Here is a 27,523-nt window from a genome sequence, read left to right on the forward strand (position 1 = left end):
TTCTCAGATATTCATATACCTAAAATAAGAACTTCCAATGCTGACCTATACCTCTAGGAGAGTTTTTACAGAGCATTTTGCAAATGAGACAAGCATTCTGCCAGTAACAGCAAAAACTACAATAATGGAAGGTACTGAGCACTCCCTGTGTACTGGGGCAACAGTTCACTGAATAGAGTACCATTACCCCTATTATCTCCCACCATTGGAATAGAAAATGAACTAAAACTTATAGAAACTATAAAAGTTATTCCTCTTAGCTTCAATTTGTTCCAGTATTCAAAATTACAAAGCAATATGTACTCTGAGTCTTCATGGCCTCTCTATCACTGCAGCCACCAATGCCACCAGCATTCAGTGTCCTCATCACCACATCAACACTGCCCTTCTCAACTGCTCATGTAGGATCAGCTGGTCCTACGTGGCAGGGTAGAAAAAATAAGGTGTCTGTATTACCAAGTGAAGACTTCCATAATCATAATTAGCACATCTTATGAAACTGTATTAAAATGGGTAAAGGTCAAAGAAATAAGAGATTCTTCACTTAAGTCTAGAATTAGGTTCTAAACTCTTTTCAATAAACCAGGAGTGAAACTATGAAACTACTCAGAAAGTCTTAGGTTCTCTGTATTTCATTTATTTTTGTCTGTTTGTATGTTTTTTTTTTTTTTTTTTTTTTTTTTTTTTGAGACGGAGTTTCGCTCTTGATACCCAGGCTGGAGTGCAATGGCGCGATCTCGGCTCACCGCAACCTCCGCCTCCTGGGTTCAGGCAATTCTCCTGCCTCAGCCTCCTGAGTAGCTGGGATTACAGGCACGCGCCACCGTGCCCAGCTAATTTTTTGTATTAGTAGAGACGGGGTTTCACCATGTCGACCAGGATGGTCTCGATCTCTTGACCTCGTGATCCACCCGCCTCGGCCTCCCAAAGTGCTGGGATTACAGGCTTGAGCCACCGCGCCTGGCCTGTTTGTATGTTTTAAAGTCTTGTCTGTAAAACCTGAGGGCTGAACTCTTTGATCACTGTTTTTCAGCTCAAAAATTCTTAGGTCTTGAAAATCATTTATTTTATTTGAATAATTTTCTTAACACATCACAAAAAAATCTCCCAGAAGAACCTTTTTCTTTTTTGTTCAGGAAGAAAAACGTGAAAAAAATAGGAAACAATGAATGGGATTGTAAAACAAATATGAAAAAAATAATTACCACTATCTGAAAATAATCACTAGGAATGACCACATCTCCATTCTTCATCCAATTCACAGTGGGCACAGGCTTTCCAGAGACTGTACATTCAAACTCAATATCCATGCTTTCATAGGCATAGAGGTTGGAAGGATGATTTAAAAACCATGGCGGAACTGCAAAGACAGAAAAAAAAAGTGAGTGGGTGGGGATGTGAACTTGCATGCTACTGAGTTTAAAACACTTCTCTGGGATAGAAAATAGTTGTAATTCAAATCATTCCCTAAACCCTTAGCTTATTATATAGGAACTATTATAAAACAAATCTTTTGCTTTCCCAAATGCTGTTAAACAGTTGCAGTTAATGGTGTTCTGCCACAAGGAAAGAAAAGAAACACTTAAAAAAAATAACATACATAATAAACATTCTGAATACCCAAGTGTTTGGATCCAATTGACCTACACACTGAAAAGTACATAAGTCTTTGGAAACTGTTCTAATGAAGCAAAGAAAGGGAAGCTGGTGGAACTGAGACAACCCAGAGTGTAAGATAAGAAAGCTCAGATGCCCTTTAATTCTAGAGTTTCATTAGGATTGAGTTAATGTGATGGACTCATTTTCTCTTGAAACTGGTTATAGTGATAGGGAACTACAAAATTCATGTGTCATCTTTATTGTGGCCACATTCTTATTGTCTTAGGAATTATCTATTGTAGTGTATTACTGTACCATATTATTATTTTCTCAGCATGGTATGTGATATACTAATTTAATTCCTTAATTATCATAACACTAGTTACTCTATGATGGAAATTTGCAATTGAATGAAAATTACAAATATAACACATCTTTGCTAATGAATCTCTCAGACTTAGTCCCTCAAAACCTTGCCTAGGAGAAAGAAAATTTAAAAAGTAATGTTTATCCTTTTCCATGGGGAAACTTAGAGTGATGTCAGGTTTAAATATTCTTATTGACTGAGAAGCCAGATTAAATTCACAGTGACGTAGCAGCCATGATCTTGTTTCACCTAGAAAATGGATTCATATTTTTAGTAGCCATTATCAAAGGTAGACTGTTTTTGTCATTTTTGTCATGCTCAATGAGTGATGAGTGCTAATTTTTTGGTAAAGTCACTGCTGTATTTTGCTCTAACAGCCATCAGCAAAACTTTCCCGACACCAAAGTTAACTTTCAATCTTTGATGGCCATTGCCTTCTAGAAAAATAGGAAAGCTGGCAAAAACTCTCAGGATTCAAGTCCTGATTTTTCCTACTGAATGATCTTCCTTTCTCTCTTATTTTCCTGATTAGTAACTAAATATTTGGACCTCTAGCACTAAACAACTTACAAATTCTTTAATCATAAATCAAGTTGATTTAGATGACGTGGCTGGGAAACATTAATATTCACGGCCTAAAACCCACACAAAATATGTGTCTGAGAGCCATTCTAAACAGAACACATAGTCTTTGTCTACAGGGCTAAAATTATTTATTATTAATGATATTAATATAAGACTTTTTTGATTCCTTAGCCAAATTCACCGACAATAAATCAAAAGACATCAAAAATATTAATTAAATGTCTCTGAGCAGATATATTAGTTAAATATATGGAACAGTTCTATTCTGTTGTCTGTTTTTCCAAAGACTTTGGTCAAGTGTTCATTTACTAGCCAATATTCAACATTTACTGAAAGCTGACAATGCACAATTTATTAGTCTAAGCCCTTTACAGTTATTATTCTCACTCCTACTAGCTGAAGCAGATTCTGTTATCCCCACTTTACAAATGGAGGGATTGAAGTACAAGGTGTTTAAATAACTTTCCCAAAATTACACATCTTATAAATTGTGAAGCCAGACAGTCTGATTCCCTGCCTACGTACTAAACTGATTTGCTATAATTGTCTCTTTTGCCACTTGAAAATCCTGGTAGAAAGATAATGCAATAATATTTCCAGAGTCTCAGAGATAATGGTGATAAGTAATTTGAACCATTAAATAAAAACACATGTTTCTAACCCTCCTCCCCCTTCAAGTTCTTTCCTGGTGCCGTAAAAACTACCTGAATCTCTCCATCCTTACTGTTTCTGAAATCTTCATGTCTACATTAGAGTTTTTCAAAATTTGGGTCACGTCCATTAGCATATCTTGAAATTAATAGACTGGGTTGAGACTAAAATTTAAATACATATGTTTACATATATGTACACAGAGAGAGAGAAAGAGAGAGAGACAGATTAGGAATAGAAAGTATTGGGAGAAAAAAGGAGAGAAGAGAATATCAAATTTATATTGAAGAAGAGAAAGGAGAAACTTCAAGAGCCAAAATAACAGAGCCAGGTTGGGCTGCGATTAAATCTCAGGCCCTCCTCTCACCCTAAGTGCCTCTGTTACTATCCTCACCTACAACCTGGAGATAAGAATTGAGATTAATGACAGTTAATGTTCTTGAATAACGGTGCATAATTGTATGATAAAGAAAACAAATGCAAAAATATATCAGAGTGTATCACTGGTAGCAAACATAATTATTGTATATAAGTATATGTAAATGCATAAATATATATGGTATATCTGTGTATGGGTGTGTGTGTGTATGAGTGTAGCTTCTTGCTTTTTTCAATTTTATTTCCTGATTCTCCAATTAGTTTTCTATATTTTCAGTGTCAAAAATAATGTGCATACATAACAGAATTTCTTAAAAACAAATGACTGAGTTTAAGTGATTGCTGTTTTCTAATAATTTCATGCAGATTCACTGTTCCTCTAATTTGGGGTGATAGGACTCATTTTCCTGTTTACGACCTTTCAATGGAACTAAATAAAGCAAAGCTGGTCACATAGTGAATTTCTAAAATCATCTCTTTTATTGATTAATAAAATAGAGGGATTTCCGATTAACCAAGGGGAAAATAATCTGATTTAACCATATATTTATAGCTGTAATACTGCTAAGTTCCACATGAATAGCTCAACAATTATTTCCTGCTTACAAATGTATATGTGAGTTTCGATCTATATTTTGTAATTTTATTATATTTCTTAGGCTTTTAGCATTACACCGGACACCTTGTCTTCTCTGGCTATCTTGGTATCTTTATTTTCATGTTAGATTCTCTAACTTTCACATTCAGTGAATGCTAAGAAAAATTAAAGAGTGAAGAATGAGGTACCATGACTATTTGGGGAAAATGCCAGGTACTGGTTATTTTAGAACACCTTTCAGAAATATTATTAAAGTGTATCTTCCTACTTTCTGAGCAAAAGGAATTAAAATACTTACATAACATGGGAGAGGGTCTTAAAAAGGTCTAAATATACAGGCTTGGGTAGTATTAGGAATTAGGTTAAAGCTTTTCTATCTTTCTTTTAAATAATACATCACTGAATTACTGCTTACTTCTTAAACTTATCATCCACACATGACTTACATATACCCCATGCTTCCATAATACAAATGGCCCTTTTTTAATTCCAAGTCTTTGTAAATTCTCTTTTCTAATCCTGAAACGCTTACTGTTTCACTTTATAATATAGATAATGATATGGTTTTGCTACATCTCCACCCAAGTCTTACCTTGAGTTATAGTTCCCATAATCCCCACTTGTCATGGGAGGGACCCAGCAGGGAGGTAATTTGGTCATGGAGACAGTTACCTCATGCTATTCTCATGACAGTGAGTGAGTTCTCATGAGATCTGAAGGTTTTTTGTTTGTTTGTTTTTAAGGATCCAGTTCCATTTATTTGTCATATCTCTCTTGTTTTCTTTCATATAGAAAAAAAAATCCCCTTTCCTTTATTTTATGACTCTGACACTTTTTAAAAGTATAGGCCAGTTATTCTGCAAAATGTCCCTCACTTTGAATTTTTCTGACGCTTCCTCATAATGAGAGTCACGTTTTGGTACCTTCGGCAGGAATATCTTTACAAGTGATGCTATGTTCTCATTGCTTCCAGTCAGAAGGCACACAATTGGTCCAATTACTAACCATGTTCACTTTGATTATCATGTTCACTTTGTCTTCCAGGCATTTCCAATGTATTTTTTTTCCTTTGTAATAAGTATGTAATGTTAAAATTTTTTCTTTTTTTTATTGCATTTTAGGTTTTGGGGTACATGTGAAGAACATGCAAGATTGGTGCATAGGTACACACATGGCAGTGTGATTTGCTGCCTTCCTGCCCATCACCTATATCTGGCATTTCTCCCCATGCTGTCTCTCCCAGTTTTATAAGAGGCTTTTCCCTTTTTTCATTCGGAACTTCTTGCTGCCCCCATGTGAAGATGGTCATCTTTGCTTCCCCTTCCGCTACGACTGTAAGTTTCCTGAGGACTCCCCAGCCATGCAGAACTGTTAGTTAATTAAACCTCTTTCCTTTATAAATTACCCAGTATCCAGTATGTACTTATCAGTAGCATGAGAATGGACTAATACAGACACCTTCCCTATCCTTCATGAAGCTACTTCTTCAAGAAGGAGCTCCTGATTTTTTCTTGAAAAATTTTCTTTCCTTTTGGGAATCCTGTGGTGTTTAATTGATTTGTGGCATTTGACTTGGTTTCTCCTGCACTCTACTTATTTGTGTATATGTTTTACCTTGACATTAGTATGTGACTTCTCCGTGGAAGAGGCTCTATCATGCTACCATGAAATTGGTATGTAACTTAACATATTTTTGGTGAGTACACTATTCTGCAACGCAGTGGACAAATAAAGTTTACCCAATTTTTCTCTTCTTTTTTGACCTCTGTTGGGTTTTTTTTTTTTTTATGATGAACAGACTAGGATCTAGGATCTTTTTGTCCCATTTTAAGATTGCTTCCTAGAATTTAGGATTGAGGTATAATCATGTTATAGCATTCACCGCTCTGGAATCCTATGCAAATTGATAAAGCCATCTCTAGTTAAAGGGTCATGGGAAATACCATTTTTTTTTAATTACGACAAAACTTTCATTGTCAACTTCTGTTTTCAAAACGTTGTCAATCAACTGTCATTGTCCACAGAATAAAGGCCAAGTTTGTAACTTTATATTTAATAACTCAGAGGTTAAAAACTTACCTGCTCAAATCTTATTTCTCATTCCTCTTCTAAAGAAATCACCTAACCTACTTAAACCAATTCTACCTGCTATTAAAACACGACATAATAGTTAAAATGGCTCTTTAGGATGATTTAATATAATTGCTTTATTTTACAGATCGAAAAACTAAAGAGTGAATATTATTCATCAGTGGCCATGGATATATTTCTTCAACATATTTATGGTCATAGATTCCTGTCTGGAAGTACATTCCTCAGATAATATATGCTATATTTATTCTCCAAGAAGCAACTCACATCTCTCTTTTCCATAATGTTCCATGAAGCTGTGAACTTTTTCTGCTTCTTACAGTGCTCTATCTCCATTCCCAATTTTTACACCACTTATTATAATAAATTCTCTTCCACATATTTCACTATTTACCAACCAGATTAAGGTTCTTAAAGATGGAGCCTGAAGCATATGTTTGTTTGTTTTTTAAATCCCTTTGCACATTATATAACTCCCCACTTTCTCCTACTTCTGTGGAAGGACTCCTTTCACTATTTAAGCTTTTTGGTTGGCAGCAATTTCCTAATGACCAACAAAAGTGTCATGAATTTTTATCAAATTGTTCCATTTACATAGTATTAGCCCATTTCTGAGAAAAGCTTAGTACACATGTCCATTGTTTCAAGAATTTCAGGCAAGATACTGATTTCAGTTATACTTTCTTTCTTTGGATAAAATCCCTGGCCAGAAATAAAATGTTCACATTTCCATCAGATCTGGGTTTCCTAGGATCTTTGCAAGTACTTCTAGTATGTACATAAAGAAGTATTTTTATGGAAGTCTGAGAGAAGGAATCCCAACAAAAAAATGACTAAAAGAGACAGAAACATAGAAAAAAAAATTCTTCTTTTAAAAAGTCTGTCCTATTTAGACATGCATAATACATGACAGAGACCTCCAGACTGCAATTTCTAGAGCTGTACAAGCAAACCTTAAATTTGGGTAAAAGTTTTATCTGTTTTTTGTTTTTAATGTTTATATGCTATGACTACTTGTTTGAATCCTGTACAACAAAATATCTTCTGGATTTGAGCTTCAAAGTCATCACCAACAGCCTAAATAGTATTATGGGTTTCATTTCACATAATAAATGCCCATAAGTATTTTCAGCAACACCTCATATTGCTGAAGACTTGGTTTCTTTTTATTTTAACTTTTAGATGTTACTTAGCTATTCTTTTCTAGTTACTTAAGTATGTAATAAATATGGGTCAATTGTAAAATATCACTGTAATACATAATATTTTCCACATTATCTGAACTTTGAAAACATGATATAGATATTTGAAAACATGATATTCCAAAGAATTACCACAGCTCCTTAAAAGGACAAGAAAAGCATTTTTAAAACCACTCAGGTGGTTTTAAATTAACAATAGGCAATACAAACCACTCTGGTGACTGAACAACATGAATTAAAGAAAAAAGACAGATTGATGAACAGATTTTATTAGGAGAAAAATAAAAATAAGCATAATCTTTGAGTGGCTGTGATTCTGCCCTGAGAATAGTAGAAAGTCAGCTCATTTCCCTGAAGTCATATACCTTTGGACTTCATTTGTTCATTTTTGTTGAAATACTGGACATAATAAGCCCATTAATCTTCTCTGGAATGCATGTATCTGAAAAGACTAATCACGCCAAATGTCTAGGATAAGTTTGCTGCCAAATTGCACTACCTCTATTTCCAAAACAAATGGGTTATTTCAAGTGCAGTATTGAAATAGTATAAACAGATCATTTCACTTTAAGGAGTCATTGTTTCACATATAACTGAGTTCACATTACTATAAAGGAAGCCATCTGGCATTAAGTGCGGGTTTGGGGATAACATATTGGTATGGTTTGGCTCTGTGCGTCCACCCCAATCTCATCTCGAATTGTAATCCCCACATGTTGAGAGAGGGATCTGGTAGGAGACGACTGGCTCATAGGGGCAGTTTCCCCCATGCTGTTCTCATGATAGTGAGTTCTCAGGAGAGCTGATGGTTTTAAAGTGTGCCACTTCCTCACTTTCTCCTGCCACCTTGTGAAGACATATGTGTCTTGCTTCCCCTTTGCCTTCCGCCATGATTTTAAGTTTCCAAAGACTTCCCCAGCCATGGAGAACTGTGAGTCAACTAAACCTCTTTTCTTTATAAATTACTCAGACTCAGGTAGTATATTGATAGCAGTGTGAGAAAGGACTAATACACATATCATAAGAGAAAAAATATTCTTTGTAAATGCAGCTTCTCTGTTAAACATACCTTAACAAAATCCTCATTCTAGGCAGTAGTGTAAGAGACTTCTTAATTTAGACTTGAGAAATGCAACCCCATAGTTTCAATTCTTCCTGCACCAATTTTTGTTGCCAAAGTAACTTGTATTCAGCTAACTTGATCTTTAAATGCATAATCCTTCTTTCCACTCTTTTAAACAAGGTGCTGTGACAATGCATCTTCCGTCCTATTCAGCACTTCTCTCCAGGCCTTGTCTTAAGTGACAAGTGACTTGAAGTCTGCTTAATATTTTTCTCCAGTTTATTTCCTCCTACCTACCTATCTGTACCCTCTCATAGGACTGGGTTGTTCAGATTTGCATTTGATTCTCCATAAAAGCATCTCTCACACATACCTGACTATACTATCTAAAATTTTAGCTTAAGTAGGCTTCTAGCCTTAAGAGATTGGAATGTATTACACATTGAAAATAAAAGCATACTTAAGTTACATTCTATTAATAATGATCGGACTTCTACTGTTCTTGAAAAACGGATTTCAAGGTATGAATTTTACTCTAAGCATTTTCTATTCCATGAGTCCTTTCAATCTAGTCTGACAGTGATTATTTCCATGATGAGGGGAATGTGCTTGGGTGCTCTGACAACTTCTGGAATACACGTTAACTTTATTTTTCCTGACACAGGTGTAAACCCAAGTGGGATATTTAATTATATATATGTTTCCTCAAATGGAAGTAAATATATTATTACTGAAAACTACATAACAGAAGAGCATTGGATCCTACATCAATTCATCCCATTGTGGCGTCAATTCGGATATGAATTCACTAAGCTACTAACTCCTTAAGAATATGGATTGCCTTATTTATCTTTGTGTACCAAGGGCCAAGCACAGGATAGGTGCTTAGTAAATATTTACAGATGACCAGACATCAGTGTAGCTCAGTCCCCACAAGCAAACCCCTATGCATTGAGTCATCTTCTGGCTGCAGATGAGTAATAGCTTCGGAAAATGTAAGTGGGGAATGACATTTAAGATATAAGGGGATTCTTTTATTCTGAAGTTAATACTAATTGCATCAACAGAGTATTAGAAGATACAAACGGTAAGCAATTTTACTATCATTGGCAATGACAATATTTTAATAATCTTAGAGAAATAAAAGTTTACACTCTTTGAATTTATTTTCTACACCCTGATAGTACACTTATTATGAGCACAATTTGCTGAGAAATTCTTCCTCCTATCTAATAATTCTACTATATATGCTGTGGGATAAAAAGCATTTAGAATCCTTCATATATGCTAGGAAACGATTCTAGATCTGTCCACACAACTTTCTTTAGCCAGACAAATATCCCATTACCCTTCCGCAGTTCTAGCTCTTTCTGTAATCAGAGTTGTTTCTCTCTAAATCCAGACTAAGCTTTCCATCTCTCTCTTTAATTGTGGAGCCTAGGATCAAATTCAGAGCACAATTTTGTGAGGCTCAAAACAGTGATAACAACAGGAGGATTATCTAAGGGTCCTAATTCTATATACTTACTGACATTATTGCTATGCTTTCATTAATACAGTGACTGGAAATGATTTATGTGCTATCAGTGGTCTTTGATAGATACTGACAACTCTCCAACAATTTGGTTTGCATGTGTGTGTGTGAGCATACATATACACACATATTTATATAAGTGTTTCTATATATGCTTATATGACATAATTTTATATATTCTCAAATGAGATTTAAGATCCTATATAGCTGGTCCTTCATATCTGTGGTTTCTGCAGTCAAGGATTCAACCAATTGCAGATTAAAAAAAAGCAAAACAACCACAAAAAAAATACATAAATGCAGTTTAACAACCATTTACACAGCATTTACACTGCATTAAGTATTATAAGTAATCTAGAGATGATTTAAAATATATGGGAGGATTTATGTAGGTTATATGCAAATATTACAACATTATTTATCAGGAATTTGAGCACTCACAGATTCTGGTATCTGCAGGAGCTCCTAAAACCTATCCCCATAAATGCTGAGGGACTACTCTTCTTCTACATAAAATATATAATCACATAGAATACTTAAAGTGTCCTGAGCACACACAGACTCACACAAATATATATCCATACATATACAATTGATGAACATCTTTCTTTGTCCAATTTTCAGATTAAGCTGTGAAGTAAATGACACCATGTTAAGGAAAACAAGATGTAAATGTTAAATCATATATGTTGTATGATGCCACAAATACCCAAAATAAATTATTCAGTTCTTAACAATACATACTGACAGAAATTTGAGAGCTATTATTTTTTCTCAGTCAAATATTTTCTAGTATTACCAGTTGATATTTGAGAGAAAATGAAGTGGCTGTTCTAAAAGCGTAGAAAAAAAATGTTTCTGTCATGCGTAAGAACTATTTCTATGTATTTTTAATTGCATTGGAAAAGTACACAAAAATACAATAGAAAATTTGTTTTTCAAGTTTCTTATTAGATATTTTATGAGGGAATGGTAGATATAACACATAACTAAATTTCCCTCTCTTAATTCCTAATGAAATAAAAAGTAAGTCCTAGTGCATACATCGACATGTAAAAATCACCCACATCAAAGAATGAAAGGAAAGCATAGCAATAGCAAAGAACAACAACAACAAAATCAAAACAAGTGTTTTTGGAGTACAGCAGAAAAAGGAGCATTTACTTTCTTACCTTCCCTTAAACCCCAGAAACCGTCCTAAAATGTTTACAGGAAAGCCTAATTATTCTCACTAACACCTCTAAACATCAATCAATGGAAAATTATGAATAGTCTTAAGTTTTCATCTTGTTTGTTTTTTGAGATGGAGTCTTGCTCTGTGGCCCAGGCTGGAGTGCGGTGATGCCATCTTGGCTCACTACAACGGTCACCTCCTGGGTTTAAGCAATTCTCCTGCCTCAGCCTCTCAAGTAGCTGGGATTATAGGTGCACGCCACCACACTCTGCTAATTTTTGTATTTTGAGTAGAGAGGCGGTTTCGCCATGTTGGCCATGCTGGTCTCAAACTTCTGACCTTAAGTGATCTGCCCACCTTGGCCTCCCAAAGTGCTGGAATTAGGAGTGAGCCATCATGCCCAGCCTTTCCTTTTTTGACTGAGAAGTTGAAATTACTGTTGAGGAGACACACAGGAGATGGAGATGACTTTGAATAAGGTAAGCTTGTGGACCACTAATGAATGAACTGAAGAGTTAATTGGAAACCTGAGAACAGCCCCTTCTCCCACAAACAAGAGTAGGAGACAGTACTAGCCAGCAAAGCTAGGTTTCCTAAAAGAGTCTGAATGCTACTTCAATTGAACTCATTCCCCTACCATGCCTGCTGGTTATTTATAAATGCATAAAATGTGAAACATCCAGCCCTCAAAGTGGAGCTTAAGGGATCCCAAGAAGTATGGCAAAGAAGTCTAGAAGTAACCTATACTACGTTAGAGCAAGTAGAATGTCTCGACAGTGCCACTCCCACATGGTCAAGATAAAAGACAGGCATAGTAAATATGGAAACATAATACAGCCAACATTAATGCAAAAGAGTGAGAGAAAAAGAGATGTGGGGATGGAGGAAGAGAAGAGAGAGATTTAATGTAAGAAATAAAGCACTTAATCCAGAAGAAAATACAAGGTAGAGACGGAAAGAAACTTTCCAAGTTGCTTCACACAATGGATTAGTTTAAAATGAAAATAAACTCAATAAAGCTAGAGGTCAAAGACTAGGGGATATAACAACAGAACTAAATGAAAGGGGAGTTAGTGGACCTTAGGTCCCTGATACATTAATCAAGAACCAAAACAACATCATTAGATAACCAATACATAAATTAGAAAGTACCACTATCATAATAGATGCCACCAAAAATCAAATTATCAACATATGTCAGACTCGTTATCATCAAAATGAATGTAAATGAGAAAGCTGAAGGAATTAAAGTAATTAGCACAGTTTGTACCAAAAAAAAAAAAAAGGAGTGCAAAGAAAGATGAGGCAGTATTGAAATAACTGGCCTTCCTGATGCCATGAGCCCACAAATGTGACAGAAGATATATTCAAAGTTATATCATAGGATATTTTTTTCCAGGAAAACTTGAAAGACTGTGTTTCTGGGAAGCTGAGTACATAAATATCAAAAGATAGAGATGTATCTAATTTAAGATATAAGATGAGGAATAAAGATACTTAAGATATAAGATGAAGAGTAAACAATTATTTGGACATCCAGATAGAAAAAGCAAAATCAAAACACATCTATAAAAGGTGAAAGGGAATCATATTTCCATATGATAACATCCATTATCAGAAGAAAATGGAGCACTGTTACCCGAGAATATTACACAGGATCTTTTAATAGAGAAATCTAGTTTGTCAATTATGAAAAGTGCTCAGGAAATACAGCACTTTTTAGAATAAATCTAACAATGAAATTCATGCAATTAAGAGTATTAGCAAGCCAAAAAGTTAGGCACTGTAGTAAAATAATTGGTGGTATGTTTCGAATATGATTATATATATGAATAAAAGTAAATACAATGGAAACCATAGTTACTGAAAAGAATTCCATTGTTATGAACCTGAACAGGGTGAAATAAATATTTTAGCTACTAAAGATCCAAAGGTGGGAAAATTAGAAGATGAATCCAAAGGTAAATCTCTACTATGAGATGTTCTAATCATTCTTATCTTTTTAAGCAGGGGCTTCATCCATTATGCCCTTGGATAAAAACATAACTTTATTTTTTTTAGAGACAATGTCTCTCTCTCTGTCACCCAGGCTGGAGTGCAACGGCATAATTATGGCTCACTGCAGCCTCGACCTTCCAGGCTGAAGTGATCCTCCCATGTCACTCTCCTGAGTAGCTGAGACTACAGGCTCATGCCACCATGCTTCGCTAACTTTATTTTGCTGCAGAGTTGGGGTCTCATTATGTTGCCCAATCTGGTCTTGAACTTCTGGGCTCAAGAAATCCTCCTGCCTCAGCCTCCCAAAGTGCTGAAATTACAGGCATAAGCCACTATACCTGGCCTGAAAGCTTTTGTGTTTTTGGAAAACTGTCTCTGGAAGTAAATATTTCAAGTTGAAAGTGTTCAGTGGTTATGGAAGCAGAGATATATCTTTTATCCTTTTTGCATTTAAACAATTTCCAAGCTATTCCTATTCAACATAGTACTGGATGTCCTGGCCAGAGCAATCAGGTTGAAGGTTAAAATAAAAGATATCCAAATAGGAAGAGAAGAAGTCAAGCTATCCCTATTTACAGATGACATTATTTTATATTTAGAAAACCCCAGTCTCTTTCCAAAAGCTCCTTGTTCTGATAAACAACTTCAGCAAAGTTTCAAGATAGAAAATCAACGTACAAAAATCAGTAGCATTCCTATATACCAACAACATCCAGGGTGAGAGCCAAATCAGGAACACAGTCCCATTCACAGTTGCCACAAAAAGAATAAAATACTTAGGAATACAGCTAACCAGGAAGGTGAACAATCTTTGCAACAAGAATTACAAAACACTGCTCAAAGATATCAGATATGACATAAAAATGGAAAACATTCCATGGTCATGGATAGGAAGAATCGATATCATTAAAACAGCCATATTGCCTGTGATGGTTAAGTATTAACTTCAGTGGATTAAAGAAAGCAAAATATTGTTTCCGGGTGTATCTGGGTGTTTCTGAGTAGTGCCAGAAGAAATTAACATTTGAGTCAGTGTACTGGGAGAGGAGGACCCACCCACAATGTGTTTGGGCACCATCTACTCTGCTGCTAGCGTGGCTAGAAAAAGCAGGCAGAAGGAGGTGGAAGAAGCTGACTTGCTGAGTTTTCCGTCCTTCATCTTTCTCCTGTGCTGGATGCTTCCTGCCTTTGGACATCAGACTCCAAATTCTTTGGCTTTTGGACTCTTGGATTTATACTAGTAGTTCGCCAGGGGCTCTCAGGCCTTCAGCCATAGAATGAAGGCTACAAAGTTGATTTCCCTACTTTTGAGGTTTTTGGACTTAGGTTAAGCCAATTCTGGTTTCCTTGCTCCTCAATTTGCAGATAGCCTATTGTGGGACTTCACCTGGTGATCCTGTGAGTCAGTTATTCTTAATAAACTCCCTTTCATATATACATCTAATCTATTAATTCTGTCTCTCTTGAGAACGCTAATACATTGCCCAAAGCAATTTACAGACTCAGTGCTATTCCTATCAAACTACTAATCACATTTTTCCACAGACTTAGAAAACAAAACTACTTTAAATTTTATGTGTTATAACCGAGCGAGTTGTATGGTAAGTGCCACACTCTGAAATTTAATCATTGATGGTGACCGAGAGTCAGCTCACACTCAAAATCTCTCAGCGCCAAGGAAGGGGTTTGATTTCCCTTTAAATGTTGCTCAGGGTGAGGGGTCAAAGCAGAGTTTTACAGAAGCAGATTAAGCAAGTTAGGGGAGGAGCCTGGTAACTAGGAGACAGGAGGCTCCCATGATTGTTGATTAACTAAGGAAGGTATACATAAGCGGTTCCCATGATTGCTGGTTACCAAAGGGGGCATTCGGTACTTTCCATACCATCAACCAAGGGGATGTTCACCATAGCAAGTGGATTTGTCAAGCAGGGTATGGTTACGACGGTTATGTGTTTCTATGGCTCTAAGCACAACATGACCCAGCACAGTGCATCCCAGGTATGCACTCAAGGGAGAAATGGCAGAGGGAGAAGCCAAGATGGAGTGAGTCAGGCTCACATTTAAGATGGAGGTAGTTTGGTGCACCTCACATGGAACCAAAAATAAAAAGCCTAAATAGCCAAGGTAATCCTAAGCAGAAAGAATAAAGCTGAGCATCACATTACCTGATTTCTAACTATACCACAAGGCTACAGTAACCACACAGCATGGTACTGGTACAAAAACAGACACTTAGACCAACAAAATAGAATAGAGAGCCCAGAAATAATGCTGTATACTTACAACCATCTATTACTTCTACAAAATCAACATAAGCAATGGGGAAAGGACTCCTTAATTAATAAATAGTCCTGGAATAACTGCCCAGTCATGTGCAGAAGGTTGAAATTGGAACCCTTCCTGAAACCATATAGAAAAATCAACTCGGCCAGGCACAGTGGATCATGCCTGTAATCCCAGCCCTTTGGGAGGCTGAGGTGGGCGGATCACGAGGTCAAGAGATCGAGACCATCATGGCCAACACGGTGAAACCCCATCTCTACTAAAAATACAAAAAAATTAACCAGGCATGGTGGCACGTGCCTGTGGTCCCAGCTACTTAGGAGGTGGAGGTGGAAGAATTGCTTGAACCCAGGAGGCGGAGGTTGCAGTGAGCCGAGATTGCACCACTGCACTCCAGCTTGGGTGACAGAGCAAGATTCTGTCTCAAAAAAAAGAAAAAAAAAGAAAAAGAAAAATCAACTCAAGATGGATTAAGACTTAAATGTTAAACCTAAAACAATAATAATAATAATAAAGCCTTGGAAGATAACCCGGGAAATACCATTCTAAACATTGGATCTTGCAAACATTTCAGCATGAAGCCAAAAGCAATTGCAATAAAAACAAAAACTGACAAATGGAACCTAATTAAACTAAAAGTTTCTTTTGCAATGCAGAAGCTCATCAATAGAGTGCACACACAACTTACAGAATGGAAGAAGTATTTGACAAAGGCATAATATCTAGAATCTATAAAGAATTTAAACAAATTTACAAGAAAAATACCAAACAATTTCATTAAAAACTGGGCAAAGGACTTGAATGGACACTTCAAAAGAAGACATACATGAAGTTAGCAAGAATATGATAAAATGCTCAAAGTCACTAATCATTAGAGAAACGCAAATCAAAACCACAGTGAAATACCATCTGACACTAATCAGAATGACTATTGAAATGTCAAAAAATAACAGGTGCTGGTGAGGTTGTAGAAAGAAGACAATGTTTATATACTGCTGTTGAGAGTGTAGATTAGTTCAGCCATTGTGAAGATTCCTCAAAGAGCTGAAAACAGAATTGTCAGTGTTCTTGTATTCCCTTTCCCAATTTTTTAACACCTTCCAGCAAATTAGTTTTATGTTTATCTCTTCTATATACTGAGTTTTCACGTTAATGGTTATATACCCATTACTGGGCATCTACCCAAATATAATAAGAAATAATAAAAAAAGAATATAAATTATTCTACCATAAAGACACATGCACTTGTTTGTTCGCTGCAGCACTATTCACAATAGCAAAGACATAGAATCAACCTAAATGCTCTCATCAACAGTAGGCTGGATACAGAAAATATGGTATATACACACACCATGGAATATTACACAGCCATAAAATAATGAGATGTCATTTACAGCAATGTGGATGGAGCTGGAGGCCATCATCCTTAACAAACTACACAAAAACAGAAAACCAAAAACTACATATTCTCACTTATAAGTGGGAGCTAAACACAAGAACATATAAACAGAAAGAAGGGAACCATAGACACTGGGGCCTTTTTCTGAGAGGAGGTTGGGAGGAGGGAGATCAGAAAAAAGCAACTACTGGGTACTGTCCTTATAACCTAGTGATCAAATAATCTATAAAACAAACCTTTGTGATGCAGTTTACCTATATAACAAACCTGCACATGTACCCCTGAACCTAAAATAAAGGCTTAAAAATTAACAAAAAGAGACTCAGTATTCTCAAAATATAGCTCAAAAGAAAAATGCTATATAAACAAAGATGTTTAAAATATGCCTTTAACAGTGTGTGGAAATGGCCTTTTCCTAATAATGAGTAAGCTAAGAGTGGCATATAACATTAAAAACAATTTTAAACATATAAACTAGATACACACATGCATGTGCACACACACACACACACATAATTTGAAGGAAAAAGTAAAAGAAAAGAGTAGATCTATCCATTCATGTATTCAATTAAGTATTAGTCTCATGATCATTTTTCACAGAAGAAAAATAAAGTGTAGAGAGATTAAGTACATTGCCCAAGGTCACAAAGACTTTAGTGGTAAGCAGACTCCAGGTACCTGTTACCTGGACTATGCCTCAGAGAGGTAAAGATTATCTCTCTGCTCTAATTAAAGCAATAGGTTTCTATCTCTGTAGGCTTTTGATGGATTAAAAAAAAAAAAAGCAATATATCTAAGTAAAGTCTTGAGACTTACAAAATGAAATCCATTAACAAATATGATGATTTTATATTTGAAAGCAATGAAAGGTAGGTTCAGTTATTACAGATGTATTTCCAGACATGAAAGTATGTATAACTTCCCAGTTCAATAAAAAAAGATTCCTCCATAGCAAAAAAAAAAAAAGAGTGTATATATATTTATATATTTATATATTTGTATAAATATATACAAATATAAATATATATATGTATATATAATTATATAAAATATAATATATAAAGATTCCTCCATAGAAAAAAAAGTATATATATTTATATATATGTATATATTTATAAATACATAATATATAATACATATTATTTGTTTTACATAAAATATATTTATAAATACATAATATATAATATGTATTATATATGTACATATAATACATATATAATACATATTATATATTATGTATTTATAAATATATATTTTGTGTAAAACAAATTTATATAAAATATATTTATAAATATATAATCTATATAAAATATTATCTATCTATCTATCTATCTATATATATATAAAATCTATCTGCAGGGAGAGCTCACCACTATAGCTTTAAGGAGTGGGAAAACCCATTGGAAATTTTAAGAGCTTTTGTAAATAGCACATGAGTTATAAATAGTTGATAAACATATTTTCTTTCTTTTCCTTCTTCTTTTATCCCACTTGTCCACTGGGGCTTGAAAACAATTCAGAGAAACTGTAGTTGCTGGTGACAAGCACATAAACCCTTCAGGGAGATCATGTGGAGAAAACAACAACGAAATGTTTTTCTACCTCAGATTTGGTGAAAGGAGAATAAACACAGGAAGACCTGCGAAAAGCCACCGCATGAATAAAGGAAAGTCAGGAGCTCTGCCTCCCAGCTCTGGCTGTGTTGTAAAGAGAGAGTCATGGACACAGGGCAAGTCACTGAACTCTCCTGGATTTTGGTTTCCGACTTTGAAGATCTAGAAGATACAGAATCCCTTCTGTAACTTCTCATGTTTGCAAACTCAAAACATTAGGATGTCAAGTCACTGAACTTTTCTTGACTTCAGTTTCTTACTTTGTAAATTGAGAAGTTTGAACTGGAGTCTGTGTGTTCCAGTTTTTTGGAATTTCTCCAAGTGCTGCTATGGGTGGGGTGGTTCTTGTATTCCTTTTCCCAACTTTTTAACACCTTCCAACAAATTAGTTTTATGTTGATATCTTCTATATACTGAGCTATTATATTAATGTAAAATTCTATAATAACATTTTCTGCTGATAAAACAAAGTAAATTATCTGCAAGCTTTTTTTTCCAGTTTTAAGATTCTGAATCTAACATGGAAGTATGTACGGGTGGTTCAATGCTATTCAGCTTGAACAATTTATGTAAGGTTGATCTTGAAAAGAAAGAACAGATAAAATACAATTTTCACTTTGCTTTTTCTTCTTCCACTGAAATAATATTTGGCAAGCATTAATGCATTGCTTAAAACAATAAATACCAACATTAGCAACTCATGAAAATCACAGAAAGTGACTCAAAGGCAGTTTAAGGGTAATTAGTTCAACACTTTGTTGAGAATTAACAGTATGTATTTCCTTCAAATCAACACTATGATGTAGTTTTAGGATTAATTGGTGAAAGTGTAATTCCAGCATTGATTATATTCTAGTTTTGAGACTCTGTTTGCCTTTTTCATTCCTATATTTTGGCTCGAAGAGTGTTTAGTTATCTACATTAAGATAACATGAGACTGCATAGTAATTTCACTGCTTTATAAGTGAGGGTTTCAGAAATCACAGAAAAAAGCATTTGTATGTGAAAGGGACAGGTTAGATTTATAAAATCCATATGACCCATCTGTAAACCTGAATGGTTTCTTGCATAGTTGATGAAAATAGTCTTCGACCATTTGCCGGATATTTAAAAGTCAAGGAGGAATGATGATAAAATTCATGTGTAATTCATAGTGGTAAATTGGAATCAACCATTTGTATTTCGTAAAGTTTACTTTAGTCGGGAAGAACTCTCATCAAACTTTAAAATGGAATGTATTAATGGGAAATGACAAAGGCATACATTAGACTTTTACAAAATGACAAAATCTAGTGCATGTTTAACAGCAGTGTGCATCAAAAGAGATCTAAGGATTTTCATTGACCATTAAGATTTCTACGATTAAATCCCTGCCATTGGTCTTGCATTTTAGAGGATCTTGCATATTACAAATAAACATATGCAACATACGTATGTGTGTGTGTCTGTATATGTGTGCATATGTGCGTGTTAAGCTATAGATGGCCAACTTTGTCATTTGGGATAAGGCAGTCAATGCCGGCACAAAATAATTTGTAACCCTAAACATCCTCTCCTGTGACTAATACTCTTCAAGCTTCAAGGAAACATTTCTTCATCTCCTTCTCTATATCCATGAACTACAAGAGTCAAATGTAAGGCTAACTAAGAATTGCTGTAATCTTACATTTTTTCCTTGCATTTCAGACTGAAATCCTCTTACACATAAAATCTCATTGGAAAAGGTTGGAAAGAAGAGCTTGAGGAAATGTTTTATGTAATTCTTCCAGTTTTACAGAATCCTTTCTGTACCTTCTCATTCTCTCAAATATTTGCATAATTGTACTTACCATATTATTCATCAATTAAAGAAAATCTTGTTAAAAAGCTTATAATCCACCCATTGATTCTGATTAAAAAACATGTGCTTCTCAGAAGCTTCTAAAATATCCCTATGTGAACATTTTCACACTGATCATTCATATTTACCTTGTTTGTTTCTATATATATATTTAATTTCTGTTCACATGTCAAACATAAGGAATCACATTAATCAACACAAGACTTTACTTTGTGAATCATACATACATACGTATATACAGCTACAAACATCTATATTCTATAGCTATACTTATGCCCTTGAAAGCTTTTGCACTCATTGACATGCCTTTAACAAAAATACAATCTGAAATATGAACATCCTTTCTGCTACTGCATGCATATTTTTAAAGGTGGTACAAATTTTCTGCATTGTGAAAAGAAAAATCTATTAAGTTAGAAGTCAAGTTAAGAGTTACATAAGAAGGAGCTGTTTTTTTGTTTGGTTATTTTTTCTTAGTAAGCCTGAACTTGAGGTGGAGCAGAAATGTAGACTGTTAAGTACTTCAAGAAGAGGATGCTACTTAATTATTTGTAACTTTATATCCTAAAGTAATGAGTCCTGAGTAAATGCTAATTTAATTGACCAACTGGGAGCTATAAAGAGTCTTAGAGATCTAGTGCATGTCTTATGTTTTATATACTAAAAAGTTAAGGGTAAATGGCTAATTTCTATAGCATCACATAGTTCATAAATGTCAGCAGCAATATCAGAACTCAAGTTTCCTGAATTTCAATTGATGGCATTTCCCTTCTACCAAACGACATTTAAAAATACATATTATGCAAGTTATCAAAGTATTTCAATGGCCTATGCAGTTGCCTCATGATTCTGGAAGAAAGAAAATGTTCATTTTTCTTTTTCCCCCAACTAAAAAGGAGACTATCTTGCTTTTGCTTTATACATCAAGCAAACATGGAAGGCAAAATGGCACCAACTCCAAATTCTCTTCTTTCACATTTTGAAGATGCTTCCTAGCAGACTTTGTTATGGTGTCTTTGAAAGAAGAATATATGTTTCTTGTTCTCATAGGGAATTCCTATCTATTAATTCTTCAATAATCCTGATATTAATAGGCAAGAACAATAATATTGAACTCTTTATGAAGTGTAAAGGTATCAGTGACATTACCCATTCTATCTAGGAAAATTTTACATTTTTAGGCAATTTTAATTTATCCCGATTTTACTTTGGCATTCACAGGCACAGTAACAGTACTTTAATGGTAGAATTAAATGGCATCAAAGAATAGTGAGTGTGATGTGTGAGGATAGCAGGGCTACATTTTTACTTATCCGTGAGTTAATAGTTGACTAGAATTTGATAGTGCAAAAGTATCTAACTCAATTAATGGGAAAGCATACCCATACACTTTGGAAATAAACTATCAAAAACGCAACTTTGCCATTCAGTGATATCACATTTCCCTCTTAAAAAAGTCATCTTTGAAATGTAACATTTTAGATAAATCACTTTCAAAACTCTCCTTCAGCAAAGAAAACTCATGAAGTGATATGAAGTTCTTGGTCATTTAAAAGGACAGTTTTATTGGTTACGATGATTTGCTCATTCAGGAAACTATGCTTTGGAGAATAAAATGTCAGATGAGAAGTAGTCTCCAAGGATTTGTTCTTGATCCTTTTGTTTTTATATTCTAATTAAGCTTTTAGTTCTGGGAAACATATGAAGAATGTGCAGGTTTGTTATATAGGTATACATGTGCCATGGTGGTTTGCTGCACCCATCAACCTATTATCTACATTAGGTATTTCTCCTAATGCTCTCCATCCCCTTGCCCCTGACCCCCTGAAAGGCCCCAGTGTGTGATGTTTCCCTCTCTGTGCCCATGTGTTCTCATTGTTCTACTTCCACTTATGAGTAAGAATATGCAGTGTTTGGTTTTCTGTTCCTGTGTTAGTTTGCTGAGAATGATGGTTTCCAGCTTCATCCATGTCCCTGCAAACGACATGAACTCATTCTTTTTTATGGCTGCACAGTATTCCATGGTGTATATGTGCCATATTTTCTTTATCCAGTCTAACATTGATGGGCATTTGGGTTGGATTCAAGTCTTTGCTATCGTAAATAGTGCAGCAATAAATATATATGTGCATGTGTCTTTATAGTAGAACAATTTATAATCCTTTGGATATATACCCAGTAATGGGATTGCTGGGTCAAATGGTATTTCTAGTTCTACATCCTTGAGGAATCACCACACTGTCTTTCACAATGGTGGAACTAATTCACACTCCCACCAACAGTGTAAAAGTGTTCCTGTATCTTCACATTCTCTCTTCACAGCATCTGTTGTTTCCAGACTTTTAAATTCTAACTGGTATGAAATGGTATCTCATTGTGGGTTTGTTTTTTTTTTTTGCGTTTCTCTAATAACCAGTGATGATAAGCTGTTTTTTCATGTTTGTTGGCTGCATAAATGTCTTCTTTTGAAAAGTGTCTATTCATATCCTTTGCCCACATTTTGATGGGGTTATTCCTTGTAAATTTGTTTAAGTTTCTTATAGATTCTGGATATCAGCCCTCTGAAACTGTTCCAAACAACAGAAAAAGAGGGACTCCTCCCTAATTCATTTTATGAGGCCAGCATCATCCTGATACCAAAACCTGGCAGAGACACAACTAAAAAAGAAAATTTCAGGCCGATATCCCTGACAAACATTGATGTGAAAATCCCCAACAAAATACTGGCAAACTGAATCCAGCAGCACATTAAAAAGCTTATCCACCACAATCAAGTAGGCTTCATCCCTGGGATGCAAGACTGGTTCAGTATATGCTAATCAATAAACATAATCCATCACATAAATAGAATCAATGACAAAAATACATGATTATCTCAACAGATGCAGAAAAGGCCTTTGATAAAATTCAACACCCTTTCATGCTAAAAACACTCAATAAACTAGGTACTGATGAAACATATCTCAAAATAATAAGGGCTATTTATGACAAACCACAGCCAATATCATAATGAATGAGCAAAAGCTGGAAGCATTCCTTTGAAAACCAGCACAAGAAAAGGATGCCCTCTCTCACTACTCCTATTCAACATTGTATTGGAAGTTCTGGCCAGGGCAATCCATCAAGAAGAAAAAATAAAGTGTATTTAATTAGGAGGAGAGGAAGTCAAATTACCCCTGTTTGCAGATGACATGATTGTATGTTTAGAAAACCACGTCATCTCAGCCCAAAACCTCCTTAAGCTGATAAGTAACTTCAGCAAAGTCTCAGGATATAAAATCAATGTGCAAAAATCATAAGCATTTCTATACACTAATAATAGACAAGCAGAGAACCAAATCATGAGTGAACTCCAATTCACAATTTCTACAAAGAGAACAAAATACCTAGGAATACATCTTACAAGAGATGTGAAGGATCTCTTCAAGGAGAACTACAAACCACTGCTCAAGGAAATAAGAAAGGACACAAATGAATGGAAAAACATTCCATGCTCATGGATAGGAAGAATCAGTATCATGAAAATGGCCATGCTGCCCAAAGTAATTTATAGATTCAATGCTGTTCCCATCAAGCTACTATCGACTTTTTTTCCCACAGAATTAGAAAAAAAAACACTTTAAATTTCATATGGAACAAAAAAAGAGCCCACATAGCCCAGACAATCCTAAGCAAAAAGAACAAAGCTGGAGGCATCATGCTACCTAACCTCAAACTGTAATACAAGGCTACAGTAATCAAAACAGCATGGTACTGGTGCCAAAACAGATGCATAGGCCAATGGAACAGAATAGAGGCCTCAGAAATAATGCCACACATCTACAACTGTCTTTGACAAACCTGACAAAAACAACCAATGGGGAAAGGATTCCCTATTTAATAAATGGTGTTGGGAAAACTGGCTAGCCATATACAGAAAACTGAAACTGGACCTCTTCTTTACACCCTACACAAAAATTAACTCAAGATGGATTAAAGATTTAAACATAAGACCTAAAACCATAAAAATCCTAGAAGAAAACCTAGGCAATACCATGCAGAACACAGGCATGGGCAAAGACTTCATGACTAAAACACCAAAGCAACTGCAATGAAAGCCAAAATTGATAAACAGGATCTAATTAAACTAAAGAGCTTCTGCACAGCAAAAGAAACTACAATCAGAGTGAACAGGCAATCTATGGAATGGGAGAAAATGTTTGCTATACATCACTCCTCTTGTTTTTAAATCTCATTCTTGGCATTCTCACTGCTTGCACCCTTCAACTTTCTTTTCTACATGGGTGACCATTATATTCAATCCTGACCTGTCTCAGGAGTTTCACGTTTGCAGCTTCCTAGTGGCTGTTTCAGACTCTGTCATCTTTCTCACTTCAAACTCGCCCCTGGCCAGAGTTACTAGTTCCTCGATTAGTTTGCCAGAGCCCAAAGCTACTCAAGCATTTATTACAGTGTGTTATGATGGTCTGTTTTTCTTCCTATTAACCCAATAGCTCTTGGAGAAAGGAATTATGTTTATTACAATAACTCCCACACCTGGGCCAAATTCTGCAATCTTAGAGCAGCTTCATAAAAGTTTACTAAATCTAATTAAATACACTACTTCTAAAGCTTTAGCTGTCATCAAACTTGCTTGGCTTACTTTTAAACATGCAGAATCCTTGGATTCATACCTAGAGCTTCTGATTCAGTGACAGGTTTGTGGTGAAACCCAGGAATATACATTTTAACCACCATTTCCATATGCTTTTTTATTTATGTAGCTCCTAGATCACACTTCGAGAAATTATATTTTTATAGAAAACAGAAAAATAGGGCTTAATCCAAATTCTGGCCTTATTGATTACTTGGCATTTTGATGAGTTTCTTATTAGTAAAACAGGTTATTATGTCAGGATTTAAAGAGAGAATACATGCTAAGCACATAGCACAGTGCCTAGCACATAGTAACTGTTCAATAAATTTTAGCTATTTGCATTTTATTAAAAGTATTTCTGCATTTTATCCATGTCACTCAGTTTGTTATCCATATTTTTCACAACTGACTTGACTTTTTCTTTTTTTCACAATTTGTTTCACATTTAATCAGTGTCAAGTTTTGACATTCAACCTCTGTAATATCTGCTATTTATTTTGCTGTCTCTACTCCCAGTGCCATTACTAAGGGCAATATATTTTAGCTTAATTTAGCAAACACTCATTGAGCACCCACTGTTAGGCATTGTACGGAACACTGCAGCTGCACAAACAATAGATATGCCCTCAAGGAATGGCCATTTCAGTAGGAAAAAGAAGGAACACATTTTTAATACCTGTATGGTGTGATCATTCTTTTAACAGAAGAGGAAGAAGGACATTTTAACGTGAAGGAAAAGTAAAAAGGATGCATAGAACTTGACAGTGTTTATGTCCCTAGTGATTAGGATGTGCAATTCTCTGGAGTCCTACTGAGAAAGAGATGACGTAAAGACCAATTAACTTATGCCAGAGACAGAGAGATGAGGAGGTGAGGCCTAAGGGTCATGTTAGGGGAAGCCTGCCTCTTGGCTAGAGGACAAGTCAAGTCAGGAAGCCTCTTTCCAACCTTTACCAGAACGTAGGTTTGGAATACTCGGCCCACTCCCAAAAGAACAATAATCACAAATATGCAGTAAATGTCCTCTCCAATCCTTCTAACAACCTAGTTGGCTAGGAAAGCACAACATAGACCACCCTCTGGCAAATATTCCTTACAGAGAATGAAAGTGGAGCAGCACAGGAAATTCAAAGATGGAGTTTTGTAATTCACATTTTATGAGACCACATGAAAATGGGAGAAATTATAGAAATCATTTGCATGGAAAATTAACAACTACAGAATACTCTGTGAGGACAAAATTTCTAAGTTAACTCCATAGAATTGCATAATATTGACATTGTGCAGAGACCTGGATGTTAAAATATGATACATTAGTAGAAGTGTGAATGCAGGGTTTGATCAATGGGCTCTGAGAAAAGAAAATCCCACATTGCTGAAAGCTAGAGACACAGACTTTCTGTAATAAATCTATCCAGAAGCTTCTAAGACTATTGGGATGCATACCAGATGAAATGAATCAATTAAAAAGCTCCCTGGGTTTGGTGATCTCAACATTTCTCCAAGATATTTTTTCCCGGATGTGACAGCTGATTAGGTGACAAACAATTGTGTCTCTAGAAATTTCATCTTTTCTAATATAAAGTGTCCTTCCTTTACATGTTTGCGTTTTTTAAAAAATGTGTTTCTACTGATTCAAAGAATGGTCCTGCTTTCCCCAATTATCCATCTTCTGTCAATCCATCTGAATGAGGTTTTGTGAATATTACTCTAATGGTATCAAAAGGCACAGTGTTGAAAGAGCCCAGGCTGAGTAATCACAGACAGCCCTGCGTCTCATTGTCTGTTCCTGCCACTTAGTGGCTATGGAATTTTTGGCCAATTAATTCATTCTGATTTATAAACACTTAGTAGTTATGGAATCTGGGGCCAATTAATTCACCTATGCCAAATCTCAACTTTCATCTGTAAAGGGAGCATACTAATAGCTATCTAAAGGAGATGATTTTGAGGATAAGAGAGAGAAAGTCCTATGGAACTTCTACCTTAATGATAGCATATAGGTGTTACGGGCTGAATGTGTCTTCCTAAACTGTATATGTTGAAGCCCTAACTTCCAAAGTGATGGCATTTGGAGGTATGGCTTTTGTCAGGTAAGTAGGTTTAGATTAGGTCCTGAGGGTGGGAACATGATGATAGGATTAGTGCTCTAAAATGAAGAGAAAGACAAATCTCTCTCAATCTCTCTTTCTCTTTCTGGGAAATAAATGTCTATGGTTTAAGCCACTCAGTTTATAAGATTTGTTACAGCAGCCCAATCTAACACAGTAGGAATTATTACATATGTATTATTACTACCAGTGATAGAATTCTAAGATATAAAAAATAAAACATAACTAGTTGTTTACCTGTTCTAATTTACTGTAAAAGTAAGTACAGGGACGGGTCTGTTGCTTTATTTTTATCACTGGAACCTAGCTTAATGTCTTATAAATAAATAGCCGCTCAGTATTTGTTGAGGGGTAAATGAATACATGAATGAATCAAAAGATAACAGCACTAGATGTTGGTA

The 27,523-nt window shown here is 35.3% G+C and overlaps 1 protein-coding gene across 3 annotated transcripts in view; it reads right to left on the bottom strand.

The window, feature by feature from the left end:
* Nucleotides 1–27,523, bottom strand: part of DCC (DCC netrin 1 receptor) — a 1,184,710-nt gene that overhangs the window by 469,056 nt on the left and 688,131 nt on the right. For all 3 annotated transcript variants that reach the window (XM_012464272.3, XM_012464274.3, XM_012464273.3), the window contains exon 6: nucleotides 1,206–1,360. In XM_012464272.3, the coding sequence (XP_012319695.1) occupies nucleotides 1,206–1,360 (155 nt within the window). The remainder of the gene's footprint in view (nucleotides 1–1,205; nucleotides 1,361–27,523) is intronic.

The sequence above is a fragment of the Aotus nancymaae genome, unplaced genomic scaffold (assembly GCF_030222135.1).
Source record: "Aotus nancymaae isolate 86718 unplaced genomic scaffold, 86718_ANA_hifiasm-v0.15.2.pri h1tg000020l, whole genome shotgun sequence".
Classification (NCBI taxonomy): Eukaryota; Metazoa; Chordata; class Mammalia; order Primates; family Aotidae; genus Aotus; species Aotus nancymaae.